Genomic DNA, 18,069 nt, shown 5'->3' on the forward strand with positions numbered 1-18,069 from the left:
AACTCTGTATTTATGTCCAACAAGATGGAGTTTAATAATACTTGGTTATAATCATTTTCTAACCATCACACCGTATTTTGTTACATTATCATCCTTGTACGCTTACCTACAGTCGTGAGCCTGCAATTAGACCCTCGCCATCTGTTTCCAGCTGTTTTTCAGTAGAAAGAGAAACGAATATACGACGAAAAGAGAAAGAAACACCTCAAGCACCTAAGTAATTGTCTCTTAGAGAACCTGTGTTAATTTTACTTACAAGTACTCTATCAATTCTGCTGCTCCTCGTTATGTCACGTCAGTTCACTGACTTTATTTTGGGACTATTAATAAAGGAAGTTTTATACATAAAATGGTAAATATATCGTCTTATGTTCATTATTTCGAACAGTCTAATCATTATCATGGTTGGAACATTATCGGTGAAGTCTACCAGCCAATAACATCTTTAGTATCAGATAGGCTCAAGTAATACTAGATTTAAGAAATATTAGAGAACCCTATTTTAACTCTACATTTTTTATGATGTTGGATAGTTATTAGCTATAACTTATTTTCAATTTTATATACATTAATTCCTACTTAATTGCCACTGACATCTTTGTCATGAATATAACTGATGCATCCAATTTCTTAATGCAATACCCATCCCAAGAAAATGTCCGCCTTTATTACTAACATTGGAGATGATTGCGCCAGCTCATGATTGATTGCTAGATGTTATGTGTTTTTAGTGATACTCAGTTAGTCGCAGGGTGCTTGTTAAAGCAGTCCGATGCGTTTCTGCTCAGTAAATTATTTTCCTTCTTCAATTACGGGTGGCTTTCTCAGTCTTAGAGGTGTGGTGCCATTACCCCGATGAGCGATGTTTGATAAGGTACGTCGAATTACACTATTAATTGATTAACGTGGCTGGTATGTGGCGAAATAATTGGAGTTAGTTGTATTGCGTGTTTTTCGTGCACGGGATTGAGTTAGTTAGTCAGGCAAAATACTTATGTTTTAGGTATATCTAGGGCCTCAGGTTTCAAGCTCCTTTAAGAAAGACAGGTGAGAACAATCCCACGTTATCCGTTTTTTTAGAAAAATCGTTGTTTTTTTATTAATTTGTATTTTTCGAATTTCGTATCAGCAACGATGATACTGTCAGCTTTCAAAATCTACTATTGTTATGGTCATAAACTCTGCATCCTAGTCCGTCATCACACTTACGTATTTTTGTATAATTATTATGTTGTGACCACGTTGTAACTCTAGAACGGGCACAGAAATTTTAGCATCAGATGAAAATCTAATTCGGTCATAATATTTGCATGTTTAGCAAAATTCTAGACAACGGATAACCAGATAGCGTTTCCTATGGCTGCAAATGTTTAAAGTTACAAGAAAACAGTTTGAATTAATAGATATTGTTGTTTGTTTCAGAATTTCATGTTATGCCGAGCATGTGGCTCCTAGGCGGTGGCGGAGTGCGTCCACCTCCGCAGCGTCCAGCTAATGGCCCGGCCATTGTAGCCAGTGCCGACTGTGGGATACCTCCTATCCAGGTCATCACTCATAATTGCGCTATGGCACCCAGGAAGAGGGGATTAGCAGTGAGTATATACAAGTGAAAAGTAATTGTAGTTACACGCGCTGTTGTCTTTTTTTCTACTTTTTTGGTTCCCGTACTAAGGGAATTAATCTTTGAGTCATGCAAGTCTCAAAGACAAAGTACCCTGAATTATAATAAGCATTCGTGCATCACACAAATGCTACGTAATGCTGTCATACGGGGATGGAACTCTAAACATAGCGTATTTTATAGTCCAAAACTATATGAGCCAGTACATGTGCCAGAGTGGTATTCATTGATCAATGCTTATACTTTGCATAGAAAGTGGTTTTGATCTAGAAGTGGCAAATTTACGGGGCAAGAGCATAATAAATGTATATAAACACACTTCCCACTCCAGCACTCACTTGATCCTTGGTGTGGGTGTCTCAGCCCACTTCTAAAGTAAGCTAGAACGATATTCCACTACAAACTATAATTATCTTCGTAAACCGTTCGATCAGTGTACGATGACTCATTGATGTCGTGTTGTTGCGAAATACTCAGTCATTCGTGTTGAGTTATGGCTGCCAAAATTACGTATCAAAGGACATACGGGCCGTATGTCAAATTCCTGAGATGTTTTGTAAGTGTTTCTCATTTGTTTTGTTGCTTTTATCTTCTTTTGTGAGTTTTTGGACACTTGTTGTTAAGATAGAGAGTTTATTTACAAAACTGCATGCTGTTTTAGGACGATTGTCATCTTTAGATCCGAATTAACGTGTAGATGCAACGCAGAGTCTATTCCTTAATCTTATTTTCGATATAACATGTAACACATAACAGAATGCGTGGAATAAAAAAAAATCCAATTTGTTGACCAATAAAACAATAATAATATCGACAATGTGGCCCATTCGAAGTATGACAAAAATTACTCAACCCGCCCTTTTCTGCGAATTGTACCTAATAAATTAAGTTAAGTAATTTATAAAAGGTGAATAATACCTTTTCGTTACAATTCCGCAAAAGCTGACAAATGTATTGACTTTTTTAATTATGTACACATACCCATAAAGATAATTAGAGATATTTTATTGCATCAATTTGTGGGCTTAGTAATATGACGTCATTTTATGGACCCTGGGAATAACCTACACGTCTCAAAGTAGGTAGTATTGCAGTTATAGGGATGTTGACTGAGTATTAAATAAAAACCTCTTTGGTCTTTGGTCCTTCCGATAGATGATAAATATATAAGACACGTATTGTTGCTTTTATCTGAACAATACAAATTAAGATAAATGTCTGTAAAGTTCTGGATGGCTTGTGATGTAACGACATCGCGAAATTTATAAGCAGAAGTGACGTCAGGAGTAAATTTTATTTACTGTAATTTGATCAATTAATGTTTGTGGGGAAGAAAATGAGGAGCCATTATTTTACCTGCATTAAAATAAAAGATTGATGTTAAAAAAAATATCATCATCGCTATTTCAGAGGGGGCAAACATGACGGTTTTTTTTTTGCACATAGCTATAATAATCTGGCTTATAAATAACTTAAAATTTTAAATAAATTATTTTTTTTTCTGCTGCTTTTACATATATGGTGATTAGCATCTCTTTAAATTTGAATAAAATTTGAAATGATTTTTTTTTTATGAAACACCAAAACAGATTCCACGCCAGCGGTACCATGGCAGGCAATAGTATAATATAAATAGTACTTGTTATAAATTAAGAATATTGAAATTAAAACATTCGTTCCCACAATCACAAACAAAGCTGTTTGTTATTTCAGGACATATTTGAAACAAACTTTATCACACACTCCACGATACGTATTAAATTTGTTCCCGAATTGACCACTAGTGGCGCCATCTATTATCTTTAACTTAGAACTAAAGATGTTAGCTATGATTAACGCTTTCAGATTACAGCGTAGAGTTTCTGTAATGGCATTGTTTACTTCATTTATGAGCTTTGAAGGGAAATAATAAGGTTTTACCAGTTTCTAAACAGATATTTACTATTTTATTTTGATAATTTTCTGTGGCATTTCTATAGTAATAACATGAAATTTGAAATAATCTTAGACACTTATGGTACCTAATTAACATGACAGTGGCACTCCTACGGCAAACTAAGGCTCAATTTAAGGCGTTCCCTAATTGCCCGTTCAATTCCTAGTAGTGTTGCTTTAGATGACCTTGACACTTTCAGAGCTCAACCACAGTAAAATAACTCTAAATCAACTCGTAAAGGAGAAATGCTCATGTCGTCTGATGATGCTGACTGCTGCAAAAAACCTATGACGTATATAACCTGCTTTCATCAAACCTCATTCATACAACTTAACCTAAACACATGTCATGTATTTCTCTAGAAACCGCTTGAAAACACTGAATCTAGCTCAGAGTTACAGGAATGGCGGCATGACACCCAACTCTACTAATTAATAGTCCTGCACTAGCTATCGTGTTCAACACCTACTCGCTCGCTTGTTTACATAATTAAATAGAATTAAAAGTAATAACATTATTAGTTGTCAACAGTATTACCTGAGATTGGATTTAGAATATTTTAAGTGTTATTAAGGGATAATTATGGGTCAGAATGTACATAACAGGGTTACAATTTTGTTTGTTTTACTGCTTTTTAAATTACACCATACTTGGTACACTAGCTTTTAACCGTGGCTCCGCCTGTCATCAGTTACGACTTTAACTTTAGAACTGAAATTTCTATAAATTTTGAAATTGATTAAATCATTATTTCATGAGGTTGTCCTCGTGTAATAAAATAATCATATCAGTAAATAAGTCGGTTTGTATTAGTGAATAGAGGTAAATAAATTTCTTTAATATGATCATTTCAATAAGTAAAAGTAGTGCTGTCTATAAGACTGTAAGTAACGCTTAGACAGGAAATCTTTAAACAGAATTTCCTGAATTTTATAGAAAAACTTGTGATCCCAAAAAAGAAATGGACTACTCCTATAATTTACGCTTTACACTGTAAGTAGCGAAAAGCAAAAGCTAGTTAATTACCAAACAATCAAATGGATCATTCAATCATTGAAAGTTCCTGGATGATAGTTCGTTAACCTTATGTTGCGGACGTATTTTGACCCGGGACTAAACATCGAGACATATTTTCATTAGTTATTCAGTAAAACCTGAAGTAGAAAATAACGAGAAGAGTCTTAAAAGTGGCTATAAGTTTATACTACAATTTTGTGTGTAAATATGTTTTTTTCGTAGATTTATACCTCATAGATACGGAAGGAAACGGCTAGCCAAGTTTAAATATTTAACTCTCTACGAATAGTATTCTGAGCTAATATCATGTGCTAATACATCTATGCTAATATTATAAAGCTGAAGAGTTTGTTTCATTGTCTGTTTGTTTGTTTGAACGCGTTAATCTCAAGAAGTAGTGGCTTAAATTAAAAAACTATTTATGTGTTCAATAGACCATTCATCGAGGAAGGTTTTAGGCTATATAACATGCACACGCTGCAAGTAATAGGAGCGAAGATACAATAGAAAATGTGGCAAAAACGGGGAAGATATTCATCTTCGAGGGCTTCCGTTAAAAAATTCGTTACTTATATCTTCTAACCACGCGGACGAAGTCGCGGGCAACAGCTAGTACCGATATATACCTACAACATTTAGAAAAACGGAAATTAAATCACGCATAATATAATCTGAAATACCAAAATAACAGGTTAACTCAATACAAATGTGCCTAATAGGGTAAAACAGTTTAGTTATTTCATTAGAGTACAAATGTTTCGTTAAAAGCTTACCATTAATGCTTTAACTTCTGATCTCTTTGATACGATCATAATTGCATTTACTTTAACGTAAAAATATAGAAAATCCTTTTGTTTCAAGTAAAGTGTTCTTGTTTTGTCACTGGGGTAAGTGGGGGGCTAAGTAGCACTTATAGTTCAAGTGAAACTTGGTACTTGATACGTACGTCTGTTTATCTCGATCTGTTGTTTGTCTTGATTTTTTTGGGTGGTAGGTTTTGCCTTCCCTTGCTGATACAGAATAAACAATAATTTATACATACAATAGTGAATAAAATTGACAAATCAGTAGCTAGTCTGGAAAAATGATAAATCTAGAGTATTTATGGATTTTACCGTTTACGAATTTGAACTATTTATAGAACGCTAAATTATCAAGCAACATAACTTAAACTAAAGAACAAAATAGTTGGTTAATTAAATTGGCTCACTGGAAATAATTCTCTCTGTCACCTATCTGTCAAATTCAACAAGCGCCAACACTTATAAAAACTAAGTTATCTGTTAATCCGGATTTGTATGAACAGTTCGTTTTTTTTTTATTTTAAATGTACACTAAAATAAGTCAAAAGTAGGTTTTATATTTTTTCATATTAGTTATCTATACTTGTAGCGTTATACGCATTACGTTTATTGCGTTACTTTTCAAGGAGGTTCATTACCCAAAAACCGCATTTCCCTTCAAATTGGTTTGTCTTTAGAATTATTTCACAATCGCCCCAGGTAACTAAACAACGTGTTTCTTTCATTATTTTCTTTTGTTTTACTTTTTTCGTGAGTTTGGGCTCACTCACTTTTATGGATACACATTTCCTAATTTTTTTCCTGTCATTGCTCAATTTGAAAATTGTTGCCATAATAAGTATTATTGATTACAGCATACGTTACTTATAAAATAATCCCACAATTAATGCTAATCGCCTATAGATTAGAGATATTTTGTTGTAAAAGACGAAAGAATCGTTTATAAATCTTTCGAGATTTACCGAAATTGTCAACGCAATTCAAGTTTACATTGCTCATTTAAAATCAATAATATAGCCTAATGCTAAGTCAACAAATCCTTGAATGGTAAAGTAACTAAACTTTTACATTTAATTAGAACAATGTAAACCCCCTGTGTGTCGTATGCTGTCATAAATTCATGAATATAATATTGTTTCTAATCCTTAGAGGTATGAAAGCCGAAATTTTGCTGAAATTATAGACCAAATAACCCGAGGGTTAATGGATGAAAGCGTTACCTGAGCTTTGTTTATTTTAGTGTCCGTTTTTACTTCATTAATTTCATATATGTTTTCTTTTACCACATTCTTAGAAGGGTTATTCACCCAAACCAGCAGTTTGTCATGTAAGTCAATTTAGAAAAGGGCTATCATTGTTTCTTCACACAACTTGAGTCAGAGCTCAAATCTTAAATCAGATAAGTACAATGCAAATCTAAAGTCGAAATGCGGAAAGGTACCTCACCACAAAGTAGACTCCAAAGCGTTCCTGCATGTTCTTTGGTGAGAGATCATATTGTAATCTAAAATGGTTGTCCAACAAAATGAAGTCAGCATCTGTGCATCTGGCACAAAAAAAGAGGAAAATATTTTTTCAACTGAGAGGAGTGGAAAATCGAAGCTTCTAGGGCGCCAAACAAAGCAAAGTTTATTGCGAAAGTAATTGAAAGTGCAAGAAGAAACGGTCACAATTTATGCCACGTGAAAGTTTTACTTAGCCTTGCCATTATAACTTGAACTTCAATAAGTATCACGAATACTGCTGTACTTCTTGGAGTCAGGGTGAGCGTTAGGCTGGATTTATGAGAACAAGGTCAGATCTAACCACTTTTATTGAAAACTGCTATACTTTCAATGTCCTTTCTAATAAAATAAGATCTGGACTTCAGTTAAATTGCTAAGTACTGTAAATTCCCCATTCGACACTATAATTTGTTGGTACTGCATCTAAAATTATCTTAGCTGTGTCTATTTATTTATCCTTATCTGCTTCGAAACACACCTGTGTTCCTCCGGGCCATATCGCACTCAACGAAGAAATCCTTTAACAAACTCAAATATATTGTGTAAATTAACATTATATTGTTGTTTTCATTACTATTACTGTAATGACTTAAATAAAAATTCTAATATTTTAGAACAATATTGAAGTAAATTAAGATACATTTTTTGTACAACCTCGAAATCGACTTTTGAGCTGTTATCCTTATGCTATACTAAATAGAATTCTCTCGCGGGAACAGTACCAGGCAACTAGTTTGGAAACCTTACCCTTCTTTACGTAACCAATCAAATGAGATTGACCCATTAACCTCATTGTAAGTTGAAATAGGGCTATACTGTAACCGTACAAGTAACTATATGTAAATTGAAAAATAGATGAGGTTTTAATCATAATGCATTTTTTACACAATTTTAATTTTAAGTTAGAACCATCATGGATCAATCGAAACAATATAATTGCAGATGACGCAAAATACACGCAAAATCGAAAACCGCAACAAACTTTGTTTAAGTCTTCGTAACACGCCCACTGATTCAATTTTAATTTGGATTCTGCCATCTGCCATCTTTGACAAAAACCCTTACAATCCCACACTTTATCATGCCAAACTATACCAACGCTGTTTTTAAATTAATGTAATTGTATTCTTCCAGGAATGGGTGTGGACCTTAACAGGTCAGAACCGTCAGAACCGGGAGCAAGTGGATCCTGGTGGTGAACTGCAGATTATGCTGCCTTCTCAGCCTGAGAGGGTCAATTCTGGGGAAGTGTGTCTGCTGGCTGAGAGCCCGTTCCGAATCTTAAGGGTAAGTGGTTATTTGTAGCACGTAGTAAAGAATGGAAGAGTAAGATTGGAATTGAAAAAGTGCATTATTTTTATCAAAATACATAGTATAGTCGCGCTGCCAGTAAAACTTGTTGTCATTTTTTTAGCTGTGCGTTTCTTACTGATTATTTTTAGTTAAAACTCAGGTGCGATGCAAGTCAAGTTAAAAGGCTCCCAGTGTCTTAATTTAACATATTTACATATTGTTATACTTATCATATTGGTCATAGTTTAAAACTGCTCTCAATTATTTTAAGAGAATATTTACTTAGTACACTTATTTTTAAGTGCAATCCTTCAAAAACTTTATTGAAGTTTCAATTTTTAATCTACTCCTCACATACCATATTGATCTAAGCTAAACATAAATGACACTGTCACTACGCATCGTTAAAACACGTTGGAACAAGCACACACTAGAACTTTCGAATGAAATATGACTAGACAATACTTTTATCTTTTTTAACATAACATTATCATAAATAACACCCAGTAATCCATGTCTCGACATTTCGTAAAGATACGATACGTTTCGTCATCCGACCCGTCAGTGCGTTCGTACTCTCAGCGAGATATTATGGAAAACAAGCATGAATCAAAAACATTATACCGTGGAATACATTTAGCTTGGACTGCTAATGGAGTGCTCAGTACTTCAGATAGTGGTTATCAGTGTCATTCAGCTTAAATGCACTTATACTAGATTATGGATGATCGATACGGTCCAAATTATGTAGAGCCCCTCGGTTTTTTGCGGCTATTGATCTTTGGCCTTTGTGGAAGCATGAATGGGTTTTGGACAAGTGACACACACATAGACAAGTCGATTTAAAATCAGAAATGACATCGTACTGTTGTCAAATATTTCGAGGCGTCTGAGAAGAACGAGACAACTGAGAGAGTTAATTGAAATAAAAGTGCTTTTCCTCTTTCCTTTTTAAATTTTGATGGCCACTTACAATATGTGAATTTGGTAGAAAAAATGAAAAAATTATCAATGTCCCCCCACCCCTATCTCCATTAAGATGGTATGCTAAACTTTGCTGTGACGCTTTTAGGATCATCTCTTTAATGGAAGTCATAAAATAAGACAATAACCATGGACCCACTCCATATGCTATCGACATAAGCCTTCACCTTTTGTGCAAGGACAACCCTTTATTGAATTTGTACGAATAAAATATACGTTGTGTAAAATAAAAGAAAATGAGGGTGGCCGTGATGGCAGGTGAGCCTGGCAAAATATGACGTGTAGTTTAACAGCATGGTTGGTATAATACTGATAGATACTATACTCATGATTTACTCTAACACCATCGAAAAGCGGATTTCTTTAATTTTTGGACTTTAATAAGAAAAAACTTGTAACATTTTTCTTTGAAGCAGTTTTTGCGTGCTATTTCTAAGGGCGTTGAGTAGAATACAAGTTAAGTACCCTGACTGATGATCGGCGTACTTAAGTGGGCACAATATGTAAATATCTTAATACTTACTTCATCATCCTTGTTGGTATTCCGCACTATGCCATTAGTGTGTAGATAGATGTATGTTACTGCCAGAGGACAGACGTTACCCTGCGAGATATTTTAGTCATTTCAGTCGTTTAAAAAAAAATATATCGTTCGTCTTTATTTTTGAACGGTAACAGCCTTTTAGGAGTTTAGTGATACACACATATACAGTAGAACTATACATAGCATATGTATAAAGATAATAACAAATACAAGTACAATACATCCCATTATATCCATTTGCGATATTGCCTAAAATGTTTCACATACACATAAATGTACGCATGTGCCCAAAACTATTATAAACATGTGCTATATAGCAAACTACAAGCTTCGCAAAGTAATGAGAGTGTTGTTTTCGCCATTTGTTGTTTATTTTTATAATGGGAATGGTCACAGTGAAAACAAGCAGCGGAAAATGTGTGACGTACCTTATTTACTAATAGACACCTGAAGACACATGGCCTTTATTAAAAAGTAAGTAAATAATGAAAAAGAGTTGGTCTTCTTACTTTCAATTTCATTCGATGAGTGAGCTATGGAGTTTCGTGCTGGTTTTTTTTCATAAGAATGATATTTTGGAATCGCGCAAGTAGATTCTTTAATATTATCTTTTTGAAGGAGCCGGTATCAAGATTGCCTCTAATACTTGAAATAATTTTATGATTTTTATTTTGATTTTGAATACCTCAACAGTTTTTTGAGAATAGTGGTCGGTAGAAAGCATTCCTTTTTACTTTCGACTCAAGGATTTAAGGGTTGATTTTAATGATTTAACCTTTAAGTGTTCTTCAGGTGCCTGACCTCTAAGGGATGTTTTTTTTATTAAATAATGGTAATAAAACCTAGTACCATTCGGGTTAACAAAATCCGGCTCCTGGTTATTTTTTACCAGAAGTGAAACCATTAAAGCTCATAAAACCTATGGATATCTCATAAGACTAACTTTCTCTCACGAGAAAATTTTAAATGCGAAATCGCTATTGCTGCCCAACAAACCCGCTTCCTCCCCTGATTGTATCCGCGACTAGATAATCGTCAAACTCGTTAACCTGTTAATGGGCTATCGTTGTATCTCGATTATGTAAGATAACATCGGACCATGTAAACCCTGGCGGCATTGTTAACCTGTTAGTGATTCGAAATAGCCGTAAAAATGGACTTAACGTGAATTGCTTGTGGAAAATGTGGTTGTTTCGTCGCGCCAATACGGTGCCAAATATACCCGTAACGCCGACTAAATTTTATGCGGTGAGTATTTTTGCTGACCCTCTGTTAACAGATCTTCCTGAAGGAAACTGCTTACATCTGCTCGAAAAAGGGCTAGTTGCAATAACACTGGATTTAATATAAAACTAGCTGCCCCAGCGAACGTAGTTTTGCCATACAATTGAGTATTAGGGAATAAAACAACACAAAAGATGGTTTGAATATTAGATGTTGTCCAAATCAACACCACAAACTAACACAAAATTTTATAAAAATCGGTGTAGCCGTTTTGTAGGTAATCAATTTTGTACACCGTTACACGATATTTGTTACATTAATTATGAATGTACAGAGATTCTGGTTCTCTGGCTTTCAGAACGATTTTTCAAATGGAAATGCTGAAAATGCTGAAAAGCTCTTGTAGGTATATATTATTTCAATTATGTGAATTTATTTACGGGAGGCACTCCAAGGTCTTTTGTTTTAGGTGTAAATTCTGAAATAATATTTTCTTTACTATAAAGAGAATATTAAAGTATGTCGAAGTTTGACTTTATACTGTTATTTTTACGTATTTCAAAAACAGCTTTAAAAACTGATAAAAAATGTAGACCAGTAAGATTTCTTACCAAATGTTTATTGATAGTTCATGAATGAGGTTGCAGACTATTCATTACAAATGTGGTTTTAATTAAAATTTAGCTATTTATTCTCATGACCATCACCGAAATATTAATAATATTCTTTTATTTTTTAATGCACTTGATTTTTTGGAAATTAATATTATTAAAACTAATTTGTCCTCAAATTTGCCATCACTGGGCAAAAAGCCTCTCTACCTACACTTCCTCCACTCTAATGAGACGCGGATGACCAGGTTGTTCAGAACTGAGCCCACCATCTTCGCCTGGATCTGCATTTTTTGCTTACAAAACCTGGCTACGATACAAATATACAATGAGCCACAAATGATCAACACCTTTTAGGCTAAAAGCAAGACAACCTTCTTTCCCATCAAAAAAATATTTTTCTTCTAAAAAGTCTTGAGATTTTATTTTCAGTTACGCTAATAGCATTTAAAAATAAATTGTAAATAATGGGTTCAACAGGTCAGATAGGCAGACGCTTCTTTAAAATATGGTATTCAAATGAATCCGCTAAGACAAGAAAGCGGAAAAATGGTGCGTAAAAAGGAAAATTGTTTATAAAATTCTCGACCTTAAAGCAAAATTAAAATGAAGAGCTTCTAATATTTTACACATTATTAGATCATTCATTATTGGCAGGCGTAAATTCATTGAAATCAGGACTGTCACGGCATCTTAATATACTATAATCAAGTCCTTGACAAATAGAGTTAAATATAAATCCTATTTACATCACCGAGGTCAACGTTCAGTTCACAGTTCTCGATTTGAGCGACTTTACGCTGTAATTTTGATCGTTGTAATAAAACAAAGCTATTAATATAGCTATTGGGTTACTATATTATTAAGTTTTGGATAAATTGAGGCACTTCGTGGCAAAACTCAATGAAGGAAGTTTTAAAAATCAGTTATCAGATTTTTAAGAACTGTTATTTCTGTTATTATTCAAAAACTTTAATTCGTTTCATTCCGTTTTCAGCACAATTCCGTATTTGGAGTAGGGAAAATGACGACATTAGAAAGCCATGAATTTTAAAATTTCATGCGTATTTTTATGACGCAAAATTGTTGGTCAACTGATACCCCAAAAATGTTCTCAAACAGGAAACAGTAGTAGGGGTAAACAATTTGCCACGTGAACTAAGTACTTACATGAAAAAAGTTTCAGATGTAACAACAAAATTGCCAAAAAACCTTTCATTTCCGGGCCTTTACTTTCTTTTACAAAGCTTTGTTTCTTTTTTTAACAACAACAGTTACACTTTACGTGGTTTCGTCCGCGTGATGACAAATCGCTCCACCGATAGGCATGAGACTATCTAAGGAGGTTTTAAACGTTTTGACCCGAGGTGCACCGAGCATTCTTTTTATTACTTTTTGTAACATTGCTTACGGATTAAATTCATCGAAAAAGATTTGGTCCTTTTTGAAAACGTAGACAAGAAAACAGGGTTGACTTACAGGGACCAACCGCTACAACCTTACTAGAGTTACTATTAGCCCAACCAATTATTTCAGTTATCAATCACTCAAAATCTTCGGAAATTATGCTTCAATACATGGTAATAAACCCTTGTCAGCGACAAATTTGGAATCCCTCTCGTTTTGTAGGTATATTTGATTTTCCAATCATGATAAAAGTATGGAAGACATCAACCTTCGCCATTTCTCTATTTTTTTTTACTTTGTCTTCAGTTAAATAAAAGAGAAAACGTTCATTGTAGTCTGTTAGACCGAACGTGCCTGAAAAGTAGTGTATATTGAACTTGTTAAGTTACATAAAGCTGTATTCACCATACCAGACGCAGGTTCTTCCAAAGCCTATTGCAAGTATAATAATCTTAGGCAAACTATGGTTTACTTGCTAGCGTGCATTAGTTACTTGTTCATCTGCAAAGTAGGAGAAACTTATAAAAAACGTTTATTTTTCATTCATCAAACTTATGGTTAATTTTAAGTAGAGACAGAGAGACTCTATTTAAGTTACATATACCTGAGTTAGGAGGAGCTCGTGTCTAAGCTATGACCACATAAGTGAATCGACCACAGGTTAAGCTATGCTTGACACGGTTTGTCCGTAGATGGGTGTCCATCTTTGTCATAACGAGTTCCACCTTGTTTCGGGAGGCGCATTAAATTGTGAGTCCCGGCTGTTATTCCTACATCTTTGACAGTCGTTACAGGTAGTCAGAAGTTTGAAAAGTCTGACAACCAGGGGGTATCGTGTTGCCCAGGTAACTGGCTTGAGGAGGTCAGATAGGCAGTCGCTCCTTGTAAAACATTGGTACATAGCTGAATCCGGTTAGACTTAAAGCCGACCCCAACATAGTTGGGAAAAGGCTAGGCTGGTGATACCTGAGTTAGGAGGTCCTCTCTGAAACCAATCAGAGAAAATGGTAAAATTTAAAAGAATATAATCATAAACGAAATATTCAATACGTTATATCCATTTTCCCTCACGCTAATACGTGTTTATCACAAAAAGAAACAAATTTGAAAAAAACTAAAACCTCTTTCTGAATGCACCTTACGTCTATGTCGTATTTTAGACGGTCGTTTTCACTAACTGGTCGTTCCATTCCTAATTGCGTTGGCTTTATGCCACACTGTGCACCACTGGCCACAATCGTTCATACCGTATGACAGGTGTACATATATTGGAAACCAGTATCATCCGATACTGTCGATGAAATAGTACTACGAGTAGTTATTATTGTGACTTTTATTTAAAATAAATTTTTGAATAATATGAGATTTTGAACGAGGAATCAGCTTAAACTCTATTGCAATTTGCTTTAGATATTTTCCCACGTTTTTATAAACTCACTTTCTTGTATGTTTGTTTGACGTTTTGGTTGGATTTTAGCAATTCAGTTTTGAGGCACTTCCCGATAAGCTAGCAGACTGTAATTTTCAGGTTAGCTTCAAATCCGATGACAATGCAGCTTAGAACTATAAAAAAACATACACTACAAAAAGACATTAATAACGTGGGTATTTTCATTTTTTAAATCTATTATTTTTTATGAACATAATTTGTAGAAAGTTAACTATGAGTATAGCGTGGCTCTACAATGGTGACATTGATGATGTGCCTCTCTGTAGACTGAATGGTTTTTAGAATATGCAATAAATTCAAGTCTGATTTGAACCATATTCGAAAATCTAAATCTTATACCTAAGGCATAGTCAATTGTTTTTACCCACAGAAGAAAACGGTGACAGGATGTGATTGAGATAAAGCTGTTTATTATTGCTTAAATAGTGAACTATTTAAGCAATAATGAACAGCTTTGTTTAATCTAAATTTTTGTATTGTTTTCAAACAATACAAAAATTTAGATTAAACATCAGATTAGACAAATAGTTTTCAAACCCTTCCTGGAATAATTGTATTAGTAGCTGATTGGAATTCAAAGGAAAATTTAAGCTCGAAAACTGGAAGATATTGGTTGGAATCTTGGAAGGGTAGCGGAAATGCCAAAATTTCACTATTTTTGGGAATTTTTGGATTTCTCAAAGGTGTTCTCTCAAAGTAATCGGGTAAAACCTATAGGTTTAGCCATTTCAATTTTTTCTTAAAGCCCTTAAAAAGAAAGAGAGAGCTTCAAAGCTTTCACATATTATATAATTATTATTTGCCATGGATGGTTAATTTTATTATAATTGACAAATATTCTATGAGTTTTTATTAATCCAGGTCCAAACATATTGGTAAACATTGCAAATATAAATTATATTTGCAAAAAAATATGTTTACCGTTTGCATTTATAATATATTATGGAAGTTCACCGAAATTTATAAAGAATTTAGTAATTTTTATCAATGCCATTTCTTACCTATGTAAAATAAATCATAATAAAACATCAATGACGATGAATAATAAGGCTACCAAAACGCGTAATTATAACAAATGAGAAAGCTCTTTATTTAAAAGGCAATTCAAGTACAGTCAGAAAAATAAATAACTTATTCTGTCTTAAAAATCTTTTGATAGAGCCATAGCCCATATTACAATTACTGTTTACAAAATATTTTCTACAGAAATTCGACAAAACCTGTTTTTTCTATCCATGACCGCAGATGAATCAAATTTGAATTCTAAGATTCCAGTGCCAAAGTCTTAAATTGTTTAGGTCTATTAAAAGAGCCATTTGTTTGAGAACCTTATCTTTCAAAGATATCACATGATTGATACCAATTTGTTGCTTTTCATCAATGTTATTCGGTATCTGTACTAAGACCTCTCAGGCAAGACAATGCCATTTTGAAAACGAGATTGTGCACTACACCGCGTAGAAGATCGTCTCGCATCCACATTTATAGAAATCCCAATTTCGGAGACCACAGTATGCTGTTTGCTTTTTCTTTTCCTTTAATTTCAACAATTTTGGTTTTACAATATCATCATTTTCTACATTCTCAGTTTTTTTTTTATCTTTCAAAATTCAACTCTACATTTTTTGCAATTTCTCCAGAAATCTCCAGAAACCAAGATCATATTGTTTGCTAGCGTGTTTCTTTCGTTTCATAACCAGCATCAGACGCGTCATATCTATTTCAAGTCCAACGATGCCATAACGTGTTGAGTTTACTCTTAAGGTCGCTTATGCGTCCAAGTGAGCCGTTAAGCCTAAGTACACGAGACCTTAAATAAGTAACTAACATGGTTCCTTCTAGAACAGTGTTTGTTTGATAATGGAAATTGCATTACGTATCTAAGTATTTTAAGTATCGCAATTAAAAAGACACTCTCTTTATGGATTTGAAATGAAATATATCGATATTAAAAAAAAAAACTCTTTACGGGAATTTAAAACGAGACATGGAACTGAGGTTAAAAATTGCAACTGCATTGAGTTGTACTTATGATTGCTTGCTTGACGAACTTTAATGATAACCAACAAAGACCAAACTAAGATATAAGCTTAGCTCATGTCAAAAAAATATTGAAAAACTTGGCAACAAAATCCATCAGAACCAGAAAGCGAGCGTTAAAAACATTTCCGAAGCATTTCCCAAATAGATACGAAATAGCATCATTACTCATTCAAAAACAAAGATGCCAATACAATAAATCAAAGTTGTTTATCAATAACTTTTATGACTACCGACTAAAGCTACGGTTTGAGAATAAAAAGCTGTCGGAATCACCCTCGAAATACCTACAAACTCGATATGAATACCATAATTTACATCCCGAACGCTTTCTGCGTGTCAAAGTGAGTACCTACTACATAATGTAACAGTCATTGCTTTTCAAACTTGTCTTTTCTTTCTAGTTACCTCCATAAAAGCCAGTTTAACGACTGTAACATATTTTCATCGTCAAATGTACTTACTTTATTAAGAAAAAACTCGTTGTTCTGAGCGTTGACATTGCCTTGAACCCGATACAATTCAGGGATTATCGCTTCGATGGCGGGAACAAATATTGTTGGGTTGCCAGAAAAAGTTGAAATATTACCCTCATTTTTAATTGAGTTTTTTTTTTGTAATTGGTCCAGAATATCTCATCGTATGGTGTTATGGTATAAAAGTTATAAATGAAGGCCACTTAGAATTGTGTTAAGTGATTTAAATAATCTATGCCAATGCATAGTAATAAAAAAGATTTAAAGCCCAGATCAGTAAGTAGCAATTTCATCGTCACACACGATCAAATAGATGAGCGTCGTTAAACTTTTCAAAATCTGCTTTATTATGAGTCGACTTTTACAACATAAGCTTAAAGTTTCAAATAATAACAAACCGTACTACAAAAACTATCGAACATTAATTACCATAGTTTCCAATAGTTTGGGAAAACTCTGAGGGACTATACTCACTCACACTTTTACTTTACAACCACCATCATACAAATATCCAGAATATCAGATACCTATAAAAAAATAGAAATAAAGGCGTCTTTGTTAAACTAAGAGTCGTTAAAAAAAACCCTGTACATTGATAAGGCCTTTTATCCCACTAACTTGCTCTACAATCGGGCAAAAGCTCTTCAAGCTTTTTCAGCTTGTGTCTTTAAAAGATTATTTACATATGTCTGTGAAACCCTAATTTCGAACCAATACATTTTGTTAGGCAGTCCCAGAATACTTTTGAAATATTTCAAATATTTTCTTTTTTAGAAAATTGCATTTTTTTACGTCATTCCCTACAAACCCATACCCATGTGTTAGTGTCATTGACGTGTGACGACACAGCACTTTCAGTGTCATAGCAGTCATGGGAAGTATTTTGTATGACCACTGACATGTAACAGTTGAATAACTGACGCCAGACACAACACTGACACAACATTCAGGTTCATGTTGCCGTAACTGTATGAAGCAAGCCTAAAGAAGGTGCAATCTTAGGAAAAATTCTGCACATTTGAAAAGTTAGTTATATTTCTGCAAGCGCTAACGATGGTCTAGTTACTCGCAACTTTGAAACCATGCGCCTGAGACAGATTAAAACGATGTCCAGACATCGTATTCATATTTTTGAAATATAGCATTTACTAGGTAACT

The 18,069-nt window shown here is 34.0% G+C and overlaps 1 protein-coding gene across 7 annotated transcripts in view; it reads left to right on the forward strand.

The window, feature by feature from the left end:
• Positions 1-2,054: 2,054 nt before the first annotated feature.
• LOC113508425 (transient receptor potential cation channel subfamily A member 1) overlaps positions 2,055-18,069 on the forward strand; it is a 59,393-nt gene continuing 43,378 nt past the window's right edge. For 2 of the 7 annotated variants that reach the window (XM_026891503.1, XM_026891512.1), the window contains exons 1-2: positions 2,062-2,177; positions 8,017-8,169. In XM_026891503.1, coding sequence (XP_026747304.1) covers positions 2,115-2,177; positions 8,017-8,169 — 216 coding nt within the window. In that variant the 5' untranslated portion in view covers positions 2,062-2,114. Of the gene's footprint in view, positions 2,178-8,016; positions 8,170-18,069 lie in introns of all 7 variants that reach the window. The other 5 variants (XM_026891471.1, XM_026891479.1, XM_026891487.1 and 2 more) reach the window with 3 other exon arrangements.

This window comes from Trichoplusia ni, chromosome 1 (genome assembly GCF_003590095.1).
Source record: "Trichoplusia ni isolate ovarian cell line Hi5 chromosome 1, tn1, whole genome shotgun sequence".
Taxonomy (NCBI): domain Eukaryota; kingdom Metazoa; phylum Arthropoda; class Insecta; order Lepidoptera; family Noctuidae; genus Trichoplusia; species Trichoplusia ni.